Source organism: Opisthocomus hoazin, chromosome 2, assembly GCF_030867145.1.
Source record: "Opisthocomus hoazin isolate bOpiHoa1 chromosome 2, bOpiHoa1.hap1, whole genome shotgun sequence".
NCBI classification, from domain to species: Eukaryota; Metazoa; Chordata; class Aves; order Opisthocomiformes; family Opisthocomidae; genus Opisthocomus; species Opisthocomus hoazin.
The window spans coordinates 15967912-15986738 of NC_134415.1; the positions used below are offsets into that span (position 1 = coordinate 15967912).

The 18827-nt window shown below is 37.4% G+C and overlaps 1 protein-coding gene across 6 annotated transcripts in view; it reads left to right on the forward strand.

Moving 5' to 3' along the window:
* BIRC6 (baculoviral IAP repeat containing 6) overlaps positions 1–18827 on the forward strand; it is a 194638-nt gene that overhangs the window by 30602 nt on the left and 145209 nt on the right. For all 6 annotated transcript variants that reach the window (XM_075412723.1, XM_075412718.1, XM_075412724.1 and 3 more), the window contains exons 11-13: positions 7827–7976; positions 12768–12993; positions 17353–17513. In XM_075412723.1, coding sequence (XP_075268838.1) covers positions 7827–7976; positions 12768–12993; positions 17353–17513 — 537 coding nt within the window. The remainder of the gene's footprint in view (positions 1–7826; positions 7977–12767; positions 12994–17352; positions 17514–18827) is intronic.

The window sequence follows — 18827 nt, forward strand, 5'->3', positions numbered from 1 at the left end:
AGTTTCCTTTTTTTTACCCACTGATTATTCTTATCTTTCATTTACACCCACTGCATCTCTGTTTGGAATTTGATTTTCTGCTCTGCAACCAAGTTAGAATGAGCTTTAGAATTAATTATTTCATTGCTTAAATGTCTTTAGCAGCTTTCAATTTCTATTCCTTTTTTAGCATTTCAGTCACTTCTTCTGGTGTAATATTTCTCACTTTTGAGAAATGAAGTCCAAAGCCATCATAAATATTTAGGGACCAATGTCCATTAGAAGTCTGGATTTCAGGGTGTGATATTGAAGCCGCAGAGTCCTAATGTTTATGTCAAAATATGAAGCTTTGTAAAGAATGACTTGATCTTAAATGCTTATAAATAACTGTACTGGATAAAATTCAGGAACACCAAAAGAAAAAGCAAATCAAAAAGCTCAACTATTTTAATCTATGTCTTACTGTATGTTTGAATATCTTGATGTAAGAAATAGATTTGGCATAATTTTCGTTGTGTTGAATCGTAACCATGCTTTAATCTTTCTGCCGTAAGAGGTTGAAATTGCTGATCTGCTGGGTGGCTGAAGAGATTTTTTTAAAAAATTATTATTACTTTTTCTTAAATGCAGTTTTATTAGTCTTCTTCCAAAACCACTTTGAGGTCTTTGCTCTTCTGTATTTACTGCCATGTATGGGCTGGTGCCTGCAGTCTGACAGCAGCACGAAGATATGTGTAGAAAGTAGAATAGCTATATTCACTGATTTATTAAATGTTAATCCTTCTAGCAAGTAGCTTCTCGTGCAAAGACATAAGTGAAAAAGTGAAGCAGAAGATTTTGAACCTGCACAAACTGGAAATGGTTGGATGTTGCTGGAAAACTATTTAAGATTATAAGCTGAGCAATATATTCTTTCCTGTTTACTTGCCTGGATGGTGGGAGTAGACAAAGAGGTACTTTAATGTCTGAAAGTTTTGAATGCAGTATAGCCTTTTATTTTCTGCTGCTCCTGCTTGCTGATGTATTTTTTTCATACCAATGAATCATACATTTTTTCCCATAGCTGCCTTTAAGATATAACTGAAAAGAAACCTCTGTGTTGAATGGGTGTTTCAGGTTTTGAGTGGTTTTATGTAAAGCTGTTTTAGACCTGCATTTGACATCTTCCATCTTTGAGTTGGGAATAATTATTCTTATCCTACTTCAAAACATTGTCTCTTGGTGTCAGCTTCAGGTGCTTCTCTGTGTTTGCAAGGATTACCTGGAGTTGACCTCTGGGGGGAAGTGTGCAAATAGATTCTTGGCTCCAGTTCTTTTAAGCAAATGTAGGAGACTTCGATCTCTTTGTATTTTGCTTTATTCTCTTCCACTTGGCCGAGGCAGACTATAGTTAATATCCCTCTTAGTAGTACTTTTATTGTACGGGGTTTTAGAACATTTTTTCTTGTCATTAATATAAAACAGCTTAAATTCTGCTTTTGTAGCATCCAAAATAAGTAAATTCTGTATTTTAAAACTAAGCAGTAGGCTGACAGATATTGGTTTTGAGTAGGGTTACAGCTACAGGATATATATAGGTCTTTTGATGATATTTGAAGCCTGAAGCCTGTTATCTGGTGTTTAAGAGGATCAGATACACTTTTTGACTGCTGTTGTAGTTTAACCTGGCAGCTGGTAGCTAAGTATTAGACAGCCACTCGCTCACCCCTCCTCTTCCCCCCCCAGTGGGACGGGAAAGAGAAATGGGCAAAAAGGGAAACTTGTGGGTTGAGATAAAGACAGTTTAATAAGACAACAAAGGAAATACTGATACTACTACTACTAACAATTATAGTAATAATAATGAATATACAAAACAAACTAGATACATTTTTTCTCACCACTGGACGACTGATCTGCAGCCAGTCCCCAAGCAGCAATCACAGAACACCAAACTCACAATTTTTTGAGAAGTTTGCAAAACTCCCGGAAAATACGCAAACAGCTGGAAAAGTTTGAACTTCCAAACAAGAGAGGATTCGAACTCATGGAAAACGAGAAGAGCAGATAGCTCCCTGCCCCCTGGCCAACCCCCATTCATAAACTGAGCATGACATCCATGGAATATTTCCATTGGCCAGCTTGGGCTCACTGCCTGGCTGTGCTCCCTCCCAGCTTCTGCACACCTGCTCGTTGCCTGAATATGAGAAACTGGAAGAAATCCTTGACTTCATAGCAGCAACTAAAAACATCAGTGTTATCAACACTCTTCTCCTGCTAAGTCCAAAAGCAGCAGCTATGAGGAGGAAAATTAACTCTATGCCAGCCGAAACCAGGACAGAAGCATGAATTTCCAGAGCTACAGTTGTCACCACCTTCTTTATATCTCAGTTTTCATCTAATAATTTCTTTTTTTAAATTACAGTGCTATCAAAAATTACTTAAAGTGTTCCACAGTATATGTTCTACTTTTTTCTTTTGTTGGATTTGTTTTGGAATGTTTCCTTAGTTTGGCTGCTTAGCTGTGTTTGCTGTTCAGTCAAGTTTGTTGAACTTTGCTTTAGAACACAGAATGAGGTGGAAAAATGTTCTTTATTTATCTAACATAAAGGTGCCAATCTCTGCTTGTATTTTGTTTTGGCAGTTTTGAAAATTGTGCATACTTGTGTTTCTGGGAGTGTTTTTAAAAAGATCATTAAGAATTGTCAGTTTTATGTCTTTCACATCTACTGATGTTCTCACTTGTCAAGTTGCAAACTTCAGTGTCTGAAGCCTCTCTGAAAAAATGTTATCAAGTGGGGAAGTGAGGTGGCATTTCAGACAAATGCTACAAGATGTGGAAATGTTTGTGGTATTGTGGTAAAGCAGGTACTTCCCTACTAGACTGTCTGGTTGACTAGGTGTTAAAATCTGTATGATCTCTTTGCTCAAGTTCATTCTGGCGAGTGAAGCATTCTTCGGTTGTGCTCACCTGAAATTTGCGATCTAATTCTTTCACAAACCTGTTTTTTGAATGTCTGTGTTGAGTGAAAGTTTTAGAGTAAATCATTTCCCTGCTGAGTCCCACTGAAAATGCTAGTAGTAGTCTTAACCTTATAGCCAGCAAAAAATTTCTCAACAGAAAGTCTTTTCTTTGAAGTAGTACTTCAGTAGTTCCCTAAATTAATTGATTTACATTTTCCGTCTAATTGTTATTTGAAAGTAGTTTGGGGAAAAGCAGGGGAAGAAAATTTTTCTACTTATTTTTATAATAAAGATTTCTAGCGCTTTTTCATTCTAGCAGTTCTCTTTTCTGCCTCTATTGCTTCGGAGTGGACAGGCAGAAAGACTCAACTCCGACTGAAGTTCCATAATGTTTCTCACAGTGATTCCTAGATCACATTGGATCAGTTCTTTTGGATATTGTCTATTTCTGAATTAGAGTTGGAAACTGTAAAAGACCACGAACACTGCATGTAACCCATCATGTACATTTGTATCTTACTGATTGTTTTACACTTTCATTTATAAGCACTTTTTAGGTGTCTGTTTTGTGGTTATTCTTTTTTTAATGTTGTTTTCTATATACGTAATTCTCCCATATTCTTGCCTGCAGTGTTACATTATAACAAGGGTTTTTCTAGTCACCCCTGTTTGTTGGAGAAAGCGTTTTGTCAGACTGGAATTCATAAGTTGAGAGTGAGTTGTCTGTGCTAATATTTCTTGTTGCAAGCCTGGCAGAACTGAGTAGGACATTCATACCTTTGAGAATTGATTCCCCCAAATCTTGTCCCTTTCCGTTATAAGAGATTTCTTGCTCTTAAGTTGTATATAGTGTATTAATTACTCTCTGTAGCTTTTTTCTGGTTTTGTTTGGATATCTTATTAGTCTCTTCCATGTCATTAGGCTTTGTCATCCTCACATACTGGTGTATTTGAAGTTCAGGAACCAATTTAGTGTTTTCAATTTGCTGCCCTCATAGGCAATGGGATCTAATGGGATTGAGGAGAGGTCGATTTTTTTCCACATCAGATTTAGTGTTGGAAGTGATGCTAGGAAATCATTGTCAAGTCAGGATCAATTACACTTACCCATTCAGAAGAATGGAGTACTGATCAGCCTGTTTTCGAAGATCTTCAACAAGGAGATTTAACAGCCTACTCACTACATTTCTTCTGGGGCTTCCTGTCCTTGATGATGGGGGGGGAGGGGGGTGTCTCCCCAGTGTTTAGCTTATATCATCTTTGCTGACTGGAGTAATTACTATCCTTTATGAACATGCCAAAGAGATTGTTTCAAAAAAGGAGGGGAAGACAGACTTAATTTAGGTACTGTCCTTCTTCAACCATTTGTTTTCTTAAGCTGAATATCTCCAATTCTTTTAAACTTACCTCAGGTCACTTACCGTCCCCTCCCAAAAGACCTGATCAAGTCAGTCCGTGTATTTCTTGATGAGATACCCAAAACCAGGCACAGTAATCCTGCTGATATCTTTGAATGGAACAGAAAAATTCCTGAGCAGCTCTGCAGTCTGTACATACCACGTGTGCATATACATAGGGGGATCTTTGCGCTTCTGAGCAGGAAATTCAATCGGGTTTATCTTCTGACTCACAAGAGCCTCATTTACAGAACTGCTGGCTAGCTGATTTTTCTTCATCCCGTAATAGTGCATTTAATTTTCTTGCTAGTCATAGTAACTTTCACTTGTCCGTGTTCAATTGCATTCTATATGTTTGTAAGCTGAGATGGAATTTTACAGCTGAAATCTCCAAGAATAGCGTAAATTCTGTTGGAGTGAGGTTTTGGGAAGCTTTCTTGAGAACATTTTTCAGGTGTTCTGAACAAGTATGTTTAGAGCTAACCCTTTCTCTGCAGCCCTGTGGTGAGACAAGGACTGTAGGTTTAGTGGATAGTTTCCTGTGGAATGGCTTTGTTTTCTTAATTCCTTTAAACTATTTGTGTATTGTTCAGCTGTATCCTTGTGTTGTGATTTGCAATTGTGTCGATCTTCCAGACTCCTGCCAGAGTGCAGGATGCATTTAGGATACTGAACATCTCACCAGATTGGCTTTGGCTGTGATGGCTAGTCTCTGACATCTTCTCTAACTTGTGCCAATGCTGCCTTCCTGGAATAGGTAACTGTTTTGCCAGAAGGAAGCTTGGAATTTATTTGGATGGATTTATGATTCTTATGGTCTATTTGTATAACCCACCAGGTTCGTGAGTCCAAGCAAATTATGGATTTTAAATACAATTCAGAATTAGATTAATAATGTTTTGAATGTGTTACCTGTTATTTTCGGGAAGTATAATGGTGCTGTTTCCAATTATTCTCCTTTGTGATCACTGACTAAGTCGGTGTCAGCTTTTATATCTTCTTGGTAGTGCAACAGAAGCATTTATTGCCTCTGTCAAAGTGATGCAAACAGAGAAGTCTTCAGATAAATTACTGCTTATGATATTCACTACCTGGCTAGAATTAGAAAGCAGCAGATGAATCACTGTGTCAGCCTAGCAGTGCATACCATAAAAAAAAAAAAAAGGCAGCAGCATTGAGTTTTGCATAGATTTTTACAGATTTTCTTTTTTTCCTGGCACTTGACTTAAAAACTGTGGTGTGTTTGAAACAAATAATTAAGCATGCATCATCAGAAGGTTGTCTTTGGATGCTCTATGAGAGCAAATGCCTCCTTTGTGATATAGCAGCAAAGCGACCTGCAGGGTTTTGGGAAGTGTGCATAAGCACTAGTAATTTTATAGGCTAATACTGTGTAACTGAAGTTCATGATAAGCATCTTTAGAGAAGCTTTTTAAAAATAGATATGAGGAAGTGAGATATCTCCAGTTTAGCACAGAATTTTTCTTGGAAAAGTGCTGGAGTCTTTCAGCAATGCGAGGATTGTGTCTCTCTGCTTGTAATATGTATAAAATGATAAGGACATTTTTTTGCTGCTGTTAGTTGTGACAGAACTCAGAATCTTGGTTTGAGAACCAAGGTTTTGTTTCTTTAAAACCAAACCCTAGCCAACCATCTCCAGGAGAAGTGAGACCTTGGTGTAACTTTCCCTTAGAAAAACCCACAGCTTTCTGAAGTGCTTCATCGTTTCCCCTGCTGTGAGCTGTAAAACTGGCAGATGGTGGAAGTCAGCACGTTGAACTTCCATTGCGTGAGGGTGTACTTAATTTCCAGGATAGGGAGATTATCTGGTTTTCATTATGGAGATCATTCTGATCATTGATCTCTGAGCAGTAAACAGAATGGGAAACAATCCGAGGTTTGGTTTATTACTGAATGAAGCTGTCAAGGTCGGTTTTCTAATGTGTCCCTAATTCTGTTTGATTGAGGAAAATTGCTTGTTTGCGAGCTGTTTAATTTCAAGGAAACTCATTGGAAGGGTTATCTGCTAGAACTATTTTTTTCCCCTCCACTCTTGGGATCTACTTGGATTGTGCTGGTCTGCGCTGGGGGTGGGTGGCTTGGGGTTGGGAGAGAGGCGGTGCAGGCTGCTCACTGGGTCTGCATGAGGAAGGGCCCAGCAGCAGATAGCTTAATGACTGAGTGAAATAGCTGTTTTTAGAAGATGCGATAGGAAGAGAAATACAGATAGTGAGTAAATCTCATGTCCCTTCACATGCTGGGAACGTTGCTTCTGTGCAGCATCACCCAGAGCCCAGGTGGATTTTCCCACAGCACACTACACAGATCCTGTCCAACGAGAGGTTCTTCCTTTTTGGTCATTTGCGCTATTATTTTCCTCTTTTTATTCTGTCTTGTTAAAACAGCTGTTTTCTTAAGCCGTTTGTTGTCAGGCCTTTCTTACTGAGATCCAGGAAAACCCCTGTACCAGCTCTCCCTGTGCCTCTTGTGCATCTTCTTCCTGCCCCTCTCGCACGCTGGCTCTCTGCCTTGCTGTGTCTCTCTTGCTCTCTGGTTTGCTCCCCTCACCCCTCACAGTGCAAACCATGTGCCTGCTGATTATGCTTTTGTCTTGGGTTTTTATTATGTATATTATTTCAAGCGAGTTTGTTTCAATTTACCTGGATAATTTACATAACAGGGTTTGTCGTAACAGTAGTCAGATGCTGAAGGACACTCTGTAATCAATTTTCATAAAACCTATGGAAGGCCTACCCTAGGATTTTCCTCTCTATTTAAATCCTACTGATTAGGATTTTTGTAACTTCTGAAACTCTTAATAGCCCTTTCCCTCCCCCCAGCCTTACGGAAAATTGAGCATTCCTTCTCCCTGACTTCTCTGTAACTGGCAGAAGGCATCTGTGTGTATCGGTAGTGAATAATGGGCAACTTCCTTGAATAATTTCAAGCTTCCATCAAAACATTGTGTCCACTGAACATTTTGAACTTGTTGTTTTGACTGTTGACCAGATCAGTGTTGTAATTCCAGATCCGATGAAATAATGTGAAGAACCCCTTAGTTAGGAGAGTTCAGTGGGGAAGTGATTTTTTTCAATTCTCAAATATTGAATTTAAAAAGAAAATCTGTGCAACGTATACAAATGAGGTAGTGTAGGCCTTCAGCTGATATGATGGAATATTTTCTCTTTAAAGCATGATTCGGATTATGGAAAGTGGCGTAATCATGATTTGGGGTTTCTATTGAGGTTTTCTTAGTAAATCACCTTTGAATCTCCCACCCCCCTGATTTTTTTTTTTTATGCCATTCACAAGTGGAGGCAGTGTTTTTGTACTTCTGTTTTGCATTTACCCTGAAAAAATTTGTAATAGTACAATCTTACTGGTTTCAGGTCCTGCATAATTACTGTCATAATCGTGTAGCACTTCAACTGTAAGCCTGTCTTGGGAGTTGAGTTTAGCTGTATGCCTGTCTAAAATTGCTTCTTTTGTTGTTTGTGATGATCTTAGGTGGAGAACTTCATTTCCTTCAAATTGGAGGGACCTGTGATGACATAGATGAAGCTGATATACTTGTAGATGGATCCCTTTCCAAAAGTGTTGAACAGTCATCAGAAGGCAGCAAGCCCTTATCTAACCCTTCTAGTCCAGGCATTACAGGTAAATTGCACATGTTTAAGTGTATAGTAAGTAATAATGCTTTTGTAGTTTTTAGAAGTTGCATATTAAGGTGATCATGAGTTATTTAATAGCAGGTTGCTTTGTACTTTTTTGCTGCCCGAAGCTGGAGTCCTGTAGTTGCTCTGTGTCTATCACTGGTTATGCACAAGCAGAACGCTTTAGCAGTTCCTGGTTTAAAAAAACAAAACAAAACTTTTGTATAACTGATTGTTTTGCCAATCTCTGCGTGTTATTTTAAGTCTGGCAGACAGGGAAAAACAGGTAATTGTGCAGACACTGAGCTTTCCTTATAGTTTAAACAGGCTTGAGCTCTATTTGGGATTAAAATCGTGATTAAAATTCGTGATGTAAAATTGCCTTAAAGTTTCATGCAGAAGCTGTACTTAATAAAACAGTACAAAACATATATTCAACAGGTATTGTTGCACACAGTGAAACTGATGCTCTCTATACTTCAAGCAGTACAGTTGCTGTTGATAAATTAAGCTTATAATGTAAACTCCTGGATTTTTGTTTTTAGCAGTTTGTCTGGGTTGAGCTGTGCTCAAGTTCTGCTGTCATTTACCTACTAATTTCCTTCCTGGAAAGGTTGTCTGGGAACCAGACAAGAAATAATTGTTTCTAATTGTCCAAATTCTGTTTTTACTCTAATCATCATATTTAGGTCTTGTGTTCTCTGCAGCTCTCATTTACCAGTCCTGCCACCAGTCTGCTGCCTTTTGCAGTATCCTGGCCCACTTAGGTAAAATAAAGGATTTGGGTGAGAGGGTTGTTCCGTTTGTAGTCAAGTAGAATGGGAAAAATGCGAGGGGCTCCTCATGCTTGTCAGGGAGAACAGTGAGTGTGCAGGTTATGGGAGCTCCCGTGTGGGCCTCTCGGTCTTTTCTCAGCCCTCATCAAAGATGCTTTAGTGTAGATAACTTACTACTAAAACTTAACAACAAATCTAGTTTTGCTGATTAAGCCTGAGGAAGGTCTGAGTCATGCTGAGGTGGTTAAAGTGTATATATGTATATTGCCTTGTTTTGAGTCTTAAAGGGAATTGTTTGAGAGAGCTGTAAAACTATTAAGTTTTTCATTTTGTTTTAATCTGCAGTTGTTGAAGATAGAGACACAAAGCATCATTATTTTAGTTCGGTTGGAGTTTGGAGGTTTTGGTCATGTCTGTTGGGACAGAAGTAGGGGTATACTGGGAATAATTGACCTAGAATATAAACTACAAGAATAAATAGTATAAAGCATGAAGATATATTATGATACAATGGAAATAAACCATTCATGTGGTATGGGTGTTTCAGAAAAGTGATGTTAATTTTGTGTATGCTTGTCTGTGATAGGGAGGTGTCTTCTGCAGCTGCAAAAAAAGCTAGGAATAGGACGGAGTGGCAGTACAGGGACCATTTTGGATCATGGCAGCTTTGTTGTCAACAAGCTACTTGCTATCTTTCTCCCCAAACCCCTGCTTGCTGCCGGTCATGTAACGCTTCGTGTTATGCTGTGTTTGTATGATCCCTGATTTTACTCTGCAAGAGGAGATCAAAAGAGGGAAAGAAAAGATGCTTTTTGTCATAAGATTATCTGTAAGCAAGTACAGCAGTTGCTGCCTTCTTCTCTGCTTTGAGGACTGAAGTCCTCCTGCTCCTCTTTTTCACCTGAGGAGCCGTTGCTGAAGTTTGAAAACCGCTAGATAATAAATCGTTGTCATATGTGAGGAAAAGAAGTCTGTGGCTTTCTTCTGCACCTTTCTTCTTTTGCTGATGACAAATAAAGCAATCAAGAGAATATGAATATCCGGGACATAGATATGCCTCAATAGATGCCTACCCTGTACAGCAGCTTATCAGCAGATAGAAGTGTCTTCCAATCAGATGGTGACTTTGACTAACCTGATGAATCAATTTGGTGATCATTACAGTTTAAATTCTGCCAGTAATGTCATGGACAAATTTTTTTTGTTGGTGGTTTTTTTTTGTTCTGCTCCCCATCCAGCCTTCAGTATAGGCTTGAGTATGGCTTACTGGAACAAGAGAGAGATTTACTGATGTATAGACTTCGAAGTAGCTTGCATTATTAGAATGTCCACAAGCTGCAGGTCCTCCTTTAAGTAGTCATATAGTTCAGAGACTGTAGTATTGCTTATTTTTGGTCTGTAATAGTTTCCAAAGAAATGCTGGGTACACAGTAATGATCCGATAAATCGAGTAGTGTTTTGCTGTGGCATCAAACCAGGCCACTAAAAGCTGTGAGAGAAGCTTAATAGTTGTAGGAAGCAGATGCTGAAATGAGAGGGCTGGGGAAAAGAGTTGAAACCAAGTGGGGCTTGCAGAGCTCTTAGTCTGAGCGATCCTGTTTAAGGGATAGTGACTAAAGTCACTAATACTGGATTCTTAGCCTGTAATGTGCGAATGATCGCTAGGGCTGTGCAAACAGTTTCTAAGTAATGAAGCTGTCAGCAGGTGTAAGGATCATGACCCCAACATTTATAACATCAGTGTTGCTTCCCTTTTAATCAAAGTACTGAACAGCAAGAAAAAACATTTTCTTCCACCTTAGTCTGAGTGTGTTTTTCAGACAGAGGCATAGCTTGACAGAAATCTTTCTGCCTGGGGAGATGGACTCCTAGGCAGATCTGACTGAGCATCAAGTCTTGATCTGTATGTCTCATTCACAGCTGACGGCAGGCAGCAGTGGGGTGTTTTTATGAAATCACTTTGGTGTTCTCTGAAACTGTAGCTTAAAGATGCTGCAGTCAGGATAGAAACCACAGCAACAAGCACAAGCTTTTGTCTTTATATTGTTGATATGTATTGTGGGTTTTGAGCGTGTGCTTATTTTTCTCTGTTGCTGGCATTCTGGAATGCATTTCTTAAATTATGTTTTCTAACCTGCATTTACAACTTGGATACAATTTAAATTGTATTTTTTTAGAAGGAAATACGTTAACCTTACCAAGTTGTAAATCTTAGATAAGATTAAAATAATTATTTTCGTTTAAGGAGCAGAGGGTTTTTTGTGGTGAAGTGATCTAAAATAATGCTTTTTTTAGAAGTTAATTGAAAAAGATTATTAGTTTTCCTGACCAATGTAAAACCTTTTTCAGGTTCACTATTAGCACTTCAGCATGTCATAACTCACTAATACAATATAACAAAAATCATGCAATTTTGCAAAAGAAGCCAAGTGTACTTGACAGCACTGGAAAGTGAAGTCCTTCAATTTTTCAGTTTTAGGGGTTGATACCACATTACATGTAGTTGCTCTAACCACTCTGATTTGTAATTGCTTCTGTTGGTGGGGGAGGGAGAACGAAGCAGAAGAAATCCAGTCTACTCAAAGATAGAATTGTTGCACAATTTGAGCTATGATTTCATTTCTCATTGCAGTGCCATCTAGCTAATGAGGTTCACATTTGGTAGTTAAAAAAATGAAGTTTTCTGCTGTGTTATTGAAATTAAATTTCTAAAGCATTTTTAATATCTAATCTCTTTAGCATTTTCCTACCTCCTAGATTGAAAAGTAGAAATCATAGCTGTGGCAACGAGAGTGAATTTTTTTTGCCTGACTCTGGGTATCTCACCTTGAGCTTCTCCACTTTTTGGGAAGAATTACATATGCCTTCCTACTCTCAAGCTGGAGGATGTAATCTTGTTATTATTCTGGTTTCAACCTGCCTTGCTTTGCAAGATGGTTTCTAGGTTCAGACTTCGCTGGGGGGATGGTATTTGTGCTGGTGTATTTAGACTTTTTTTTCTTTTTGTTTTTTTCCCTCTGGGGTGGTGACAATAGTAGTCGGGTAGCAAACTTTCTCCTTTTTAAAGCTATTATTTCTTTACAAGTAAAAGGTTTTCTCCAAAATGGATTTTTAAGAGAAGATGCTTGAAATGTAAGAAAATTGACATTGGGCATATCATATTTTCCCTCAAGTTTTCGGTTTGTTTTTTTTTTTTGTCTGAGGAAACCTGATTATTTTCCTGATTAGTTCCTTTGTAATATTTATTTAGGTGTTTGTCTCCCTGGGATATTTTCATTTTCAGTACTTCTTCAATTAATATCCTTGGTTCCTCAGGACAAGACTTGAATATGAAGACAAGAAGACAAATTACTTGTCTAGGCCCAGTGTCTTTTAAGTGCATTGCATAAAGCGTGTTTGTTTTTCCCTTACCCCTCTTTTAAGTTGAATTGGGAGCCTTCCAAACATTCTAGTAATCCACTGTAAAACAAGTATATATTGATAAGCAGGTGCCAAAGTAGTGTTTTAAGCAGTGATAAAAATGTTACAGTTGCATAGTAATTCCATATGTCTGTTTTCAAGAAATATAAAGCTTTCATGTTTTTTTAATCTGAGTCAATAGAGGTATAAAAAAAAGTTTTGATCAGCTTTACATCATCAAAGTATAGCTGGATAATTCTTTTTTCTGGATGCTTCTGGTTGAATCCCAGACAGCATGCTCAGAGCTGGAAAATTTATTCCAGATGAGTTGTCTTCAAAGGATACTGGCTTCAAGGCTGGGGTTGTTTGGTGGCCTGTGTTTCGTTTTTTCATATTGTCATTTCTTTTGTTTGTTTGGTGTGGTTTTGGGGGTGTGTGGCGTTTTGGAGTTTTTTTGTGGAGGTTTTTTTGTTGTTTTTTGGTTTTTTTTCCTTTTAGAAACTTAATATAACACATAGATAATTTTACCTATAGCAATTTGTATATATTTCAAACTGTTTGTAGGATGTTCTGGAAAAAATATCTGCGTAGTAATTAATGTATGTTCTGTAATCATTCAGGAGTTGATCTTTTGGTGGACCAGCCATTTTCCCTTGAAACATTGACATCCCTGGTGGAACTGACCCGTTTTGAAACCCTGACACCACGGTTTTCAGCCACTGTCCCTCCCTGTTGGGTGGAAGTTCAGCAAGAGCAGCAGCAAAGGCGGCATCCTCAGCATCTGCACCAGCAGCACCATGGGGATGCAGCTCAGCATACTCGAACTTGGAAGCTGCAGACAGACAGGTAGGCAGAATAACAGTGCAAAAAGAATCATGTATGTATTGCTTAACTAGTCCCTATAGCTGGTATATTCACAAATTTCATGCAATTTAATTGTTTTTAAGTAGTGCTAGTTTAAGAACATGTACTTTCAAAGTTAATAATGCCTGTGTGGTAGTTTGCATTATAGGTCTGTGTAAGATTGCCAGAGTTGTTTTAGTGGACCTGGAAACCAACTGAAATGTCAAGCTTTGAATTTGTATATTTTTGTTTACCAAATGTTGCCATTTCATTATATAATTAAACAAGCACATTTGCCAGAATTACAGATGTTCTTGATTGTTTCTATAAAAGTCTGATTCACTATCCTTATGCATGCACACATTCTTAGTACATTTTTAAATTGGAAAATGCAAGCTGCAGGTGTCAGTATGACTAATTAGTTGTCCTAACCAAAATAATTTTGTAATTTATTTTACAGTGTGAAGATAGAATCTGGATTTATGTCTGTTCATGTCAAGTTAAATCTTTATATGTGAGACATTTACTTAAGCCAGTATAGAGCCCTAGCTGTGCTAAAACTAAGGCAGTATTTTCATTGAAAATAACTGCACCAACATGGTGTGTGCAGTGCTTCTTAGTATTTTACACGTCATGAGAACTTGGAATTCCTCTGGGATCCAAAAGACTGGAATAGCAGTATTGCAGTCTCCTTGAAGTGTTGCTTCAAACCTACCTGAAGTAGCTTTGCATAGTTTTTCTTAAAAATGCTTAGAGAAACAAAATACAGATATAAGTTGTGTTGTGTGTTTTATTAAGGGATGTGCATAATAAGACAGTACAAGATCTTTTGGGTCAGGCTGTCACACATCTGTCCCACTGATGTGTAAGATTTGGGTAGTAGTGTAGAATGCCCAGACAGTGGAAACAGTGCAATAGCCAAAGGATGTTAGGGGAGCTAGAGCTCATATGTGGGGAAAAAAGCTTGTTGTATAGATAAGTGAAAGCTAATGTGTGATAATGAAGCATTCCACGTGGGAAAACAGGTCTGGAAAGTAATGGTTTGCAGGTGTTTCCAGGACTGACACCTAACATGAGCTGAACTTGCTTTAACTAAAAGTTCATAACCTATGGTTAAAAACTTGCAGTGCATTATAGGCTTTAAAACCTTTATTTATCTTGTAGTTTTGCCTTGCATTAAGTAAAATATTCTGTATATAACAAGTGGCAAGGAGGTGGTTCCTTGCAAAATAACTTCCAGTTATAACTATTGATTATCCAGTGTGCACAGCAACAGTTGAAAAGTAAAAAGCTATCAATACGAAGATATAAGAAAGCAAACAGTGAAGGTAATAGCTGTTAACTAGAAGGTGATAGGTGGAAAATTAGCTTATGAATATTCTTTCATTAGAGGAAAAGAATTATGCCTGCTGCAAAGTAAATCAGGAACATAGAGGTAAAGTTAAAAGTTTTGCTTTAGTACTGGAAACCATTGACAGCTGCTACATGAGTCATGATGAAAAGGATTACATTACAGTCCCTTTGTTCATAGAGTAGGAGATATAGTTTTAAGATTGAGAGCAACATTAGCTCTTAATTAAGTTATCTGGGAAGAAACTTTGATTTCTGGATTAATTTGCTGGTCCCTACTATGAGGTTCATTTTCTCTCCTCTTTGTGGGATTACAGGTTTAGGTGGGTGAGTAATGCAATTTGATATGGTAATTCTTTTGTTTCTTAGATAGGTAGAAGGAGATAGTATTTTAGGGAATGGCATTATACTACACTTGCGCTCTTTCAATCTTACTTTGTTATTTTAAAAAGGCTGTGTAACAAAGAAAACAGAAAAAGTGGAGTCTGGTTTACCTTATGAATTATCTAAATACCAGTATTTCCGCTTCAGTGATAATTTGACTGAAATTGTGAATTGTGTTAATCCTTTTAGAAAAAGTACATTAATTCCTGATTGTGCTTTGATAACACAGTGACATCCTGGCTTTTTCTCAATTTTATGTAGAAATAATTTTATGTTTCATCTTCTGCGGACATATTTGAAAATATGTGAAATAAGGAAGAGCTAGGTACTGATGTGCTTTCCAGTGTTTGAACTCTGGAAATGGGTCTGCAGCTCAAAGTTCAGTTCTAATGGAAGATCAGACATTGATGAGGGGTTCTAGAAAAGGAATGAAGAAGTGTGTTGGGAAATACTTTGTAGTTGTGAGAATGATGGAATACTTACATTTAGAAAACAGTCTTGATTGTGTATTCTTTAAAAAGATCGTATAGTTGTAGAAGGGTTTCAAAGGTGAGAAAAGTTGCTAAAAGAATTTGCATTAGATTATCAGAAGTGATATTTAGAATGGAAATGCTAAAATATTGAGAAAACAATAGAGACGTAATTTTTTTTTTTTACTTCTTTTGAAACTTTACACAGAAATAAAGCAGATACACTTAAACAGAGCTATGAGAAATTAAAAAATCTGTTTAAAGGGGAGTTTTTCACTCATGACAAAATTAGATTGTGAAGTTCATTGCTACAGGTATAAGAAGACCTCTTCACTGTTGGATTAATGCGAGACCTTCATGGAGGATCATCATTCCATACATGCCTATTGAGAGATACTTAAAATTACCTTTGGGGCATCTGCTGCTGAATTTTGTCGAAAGTAGATATCTGGAGTAGATAAACAACAGTGGTAATTCAGTCCAGCTGTATGCATCGCATGCAATGTACAGACTACAAAAGAGTCCTGCAGCCGAACTGGTTTATTATTAATTTCTGGTTTTTTACCAGAACTTAACTTAAACTGGGTGAGCAGAATATGACTTAGTCTTTCAAAAGGCTTGCTCCTTTGCACGTCTCGTTCAGTCCATGCTTTGCATAACACTTAGAGAAATACTTAAGACATTAAAAACCACTCCCAAACCTCTTCCACTTTGCACCGGGCTACGTATTCTCCAAGCTAGAGGGAAGGCATGAGTGATTCTAAGTTTTTAGTGTTACATTTGCTAACAGAGATTTTTTTTCCCTGGAATTGTAGTAGAAATTTTCATTATGTTTTATTTACCTAAGTTATTGGTACAGTTTGCTGAAAATTTTTCACTGTTGCTTCATAAATCATAACCAAAAGCTTTCTTCTGTCCATCTTTTGCTTCTGTCTATCTTTCCTCCCCAAATCACTGCTTTTCTATGTTACCTGTTCTGGAAAGCTGCCGTACCATTTCATTATGTGTATTTGGAAACTGTTGTAACTGTATTATAATTGCTTGAGGGACAAATGACCTTCAGGGATGTTATTGGAAAAAATTGCGAAGAATTAAATATATTTGTACCATCCCTTAATCTATTTTGAAATGGTTTTCTTCACAATACTCAGTGTAGCACATTGTTTGATTTAAAATACCTTTTTGTAATTTAGATGTTAGAAAAACATCTAACCGATATTTATAGCAGCGTACTTATTTTCTTAGGGTTCTCGGTTATGCAATTAAATAATCACAGGCTATAAAAGTTACTACATTTGACGAAATTACTTACTGATAAACTGAGAGGATCAGAAAGTGCAGTTACTTTGAAAATGTATACAAATGTGACGACACATGATTAGTTTTATTTGAATTGCTCTTTCATTTGAATTATTTTTTGCAAACTGGAGTGTATTAAACTATGGAGCTGATCACTGAAGGGTACTTGTTATCTCAATTTTACACTTTCAGTGTAAACCAGTTGGCTTCAAAAAGAAAATATGACTCATTAAAAGAAAGCTGCACTCATTTTGCACAGCACAGGCTTCTGAGTGTGCATCTGGTAAGAAGCACTTCTCATCCTGTATAAACTATCAAAAGTATTTTAAAAAATAATTTGAAACTGGTATTTTGAGTCTCCTGAATGTGGCTGTTTTAGCCCTGGAAAGTGATATTGTTTAACACTTTCCAGTGGAGAAGGCCAACTGAAGGTGTTTCAAGGTAGTTCCTGTCATGCTTTCATACACTCCACTGATAGGTGGATCCTTTGGTGGTGATTCTACCCCCTCCCACACACCTTTCCCATTTTTCTAGAAAGAAGTAACTGGTGTTTATAGTAATACGGAAACAGTACTGCAGTGAAGGTGACAGAGAATCTTTTCACTGCTGCTTTTATCCGAACACTGATTCACCCTGTCTTATCAATTGTTTTTTAAATGTTCTTCACAAAATGAATGTGGTTTACTGCAGTTTGAGAGGCTTTTACTTAAGAAATTCATGTGGATGTCAACTAATGCAAAATCCATGTTTCTTCTTACTGAAGAAAGTGTGCATAGACAGAGAATGCATTGGGTAATGCTTCCTGCTTGATCTGAATTTTCTCTGAACACTGGGTCATTGTCGTCTTTTTTCCTGACAGCAACAGCTGGGATGAGCATGTCTTTGAACTCGTCCTACCAAAAGCCTGTATGGTTGGACATGTGGACTTCAAATTTGTTTTGAATTCAAACATCACAAACATTCCTCAGATTCAAGTGACTTTACTGAAAAATAAAGCTCCAGGTTTAGGGAAAGTCAATGGTAAGAAAGAACTTAAGATATCTTTCAGAATATTATTTCTTTTCTCAAACTTATTATTCTCTGTGAAGTATATTATCAGAATAGCTTGAAATTGTGTAAATATTTTGGTTTTACTTATTTCCATTTTTATTCTATTTCTCAGCATTATGGTCTGTTTTCACTTACCATATGTGAATGTGAATTGGGGAATCACACTGGGTAAACAGTTTCAAAATCCTGTGTTTTGTACAAATAAAAGTGCATACCTCAGAAAGGTTGAACTGCATTATTATTCTGTACTGCTTGAATCCTGCAGTCATTTAAAAAATAATGTTTTCAATTGTAAATCATCCTAGAGATTGATTGATGAAACAAATGGTGCTCTTTTGAGTTCTTGATATATTTAAAAAAATTATAATAAATTATTCCAAGTCACAGAAGAAAATTATTTGCCAGTGCCTCTTGGGTGCATAAGAGAAAATAGCAGGGCTTTTTTTGATGACAATAGATAAAACCTGGCTTCCTTGGCAATTCTCTCATCATCTGGCTCAGACTAACCTACCTGGAACCTGCAGTATGATTTCACTTTTTGTTCCTTGCAGCTTTGACAGGGTAGACCAAAGTTATGAACACTCTTGCCTTGGGAAGACTCCTAGCTAGACTCTGCATCTTACTATCTCTCAGGGAACCTGTGAGGGGGTAGCATAAGTTGAAAAGTTGCTGCTTTGATGTGGAAGAGTTTGTGCCTCCGTTGGGATTTTCCAGTGGTGAGAGTGTTCACTGCATGTCTTGCTGCCCTGTCAACTAGGGATGGAAAGTATTACATGCAGCACTTCCTTTTATTGAGACATTAATTGGTTATCTTTATCAGGCCACCACTTTTTGGAAAGCTTCTAGGAACTTGGTATTACAGAGAAATCTTGCTGTTGAATATTATTAAATTGGCTGCTGGGTATAAACTTTGTTGGGGAGAACAGCAAGCATGATTTAAAATGCGCTTTTTTTTCTTTTCTATTTTTTTATATGCTAAGTAAGAGCACTTCAGTTAAACAAGGGGAATGGAGCTATAAATTTTAAAAAGGAATATAGGCATACCAAAGATCATTGGCATGCTTTCATACAACCTCTCACTTTTAGTATCCTCCAGTGTTTAACAATGAAAAAAGTGTGCTAGATATGCTCCTTAAAGAAATCTTATACACTGGTGGTTATCCAAGAATAAAATATTCCAGCATAGCAATATTCCTGGAGAAAAGTGTATTCTTTTAGGATACACAGTGGTTTAACAGTTTTAGCAGAAGTGCTAGCCATGACTGCAGGGCAGCAGCCAACAGA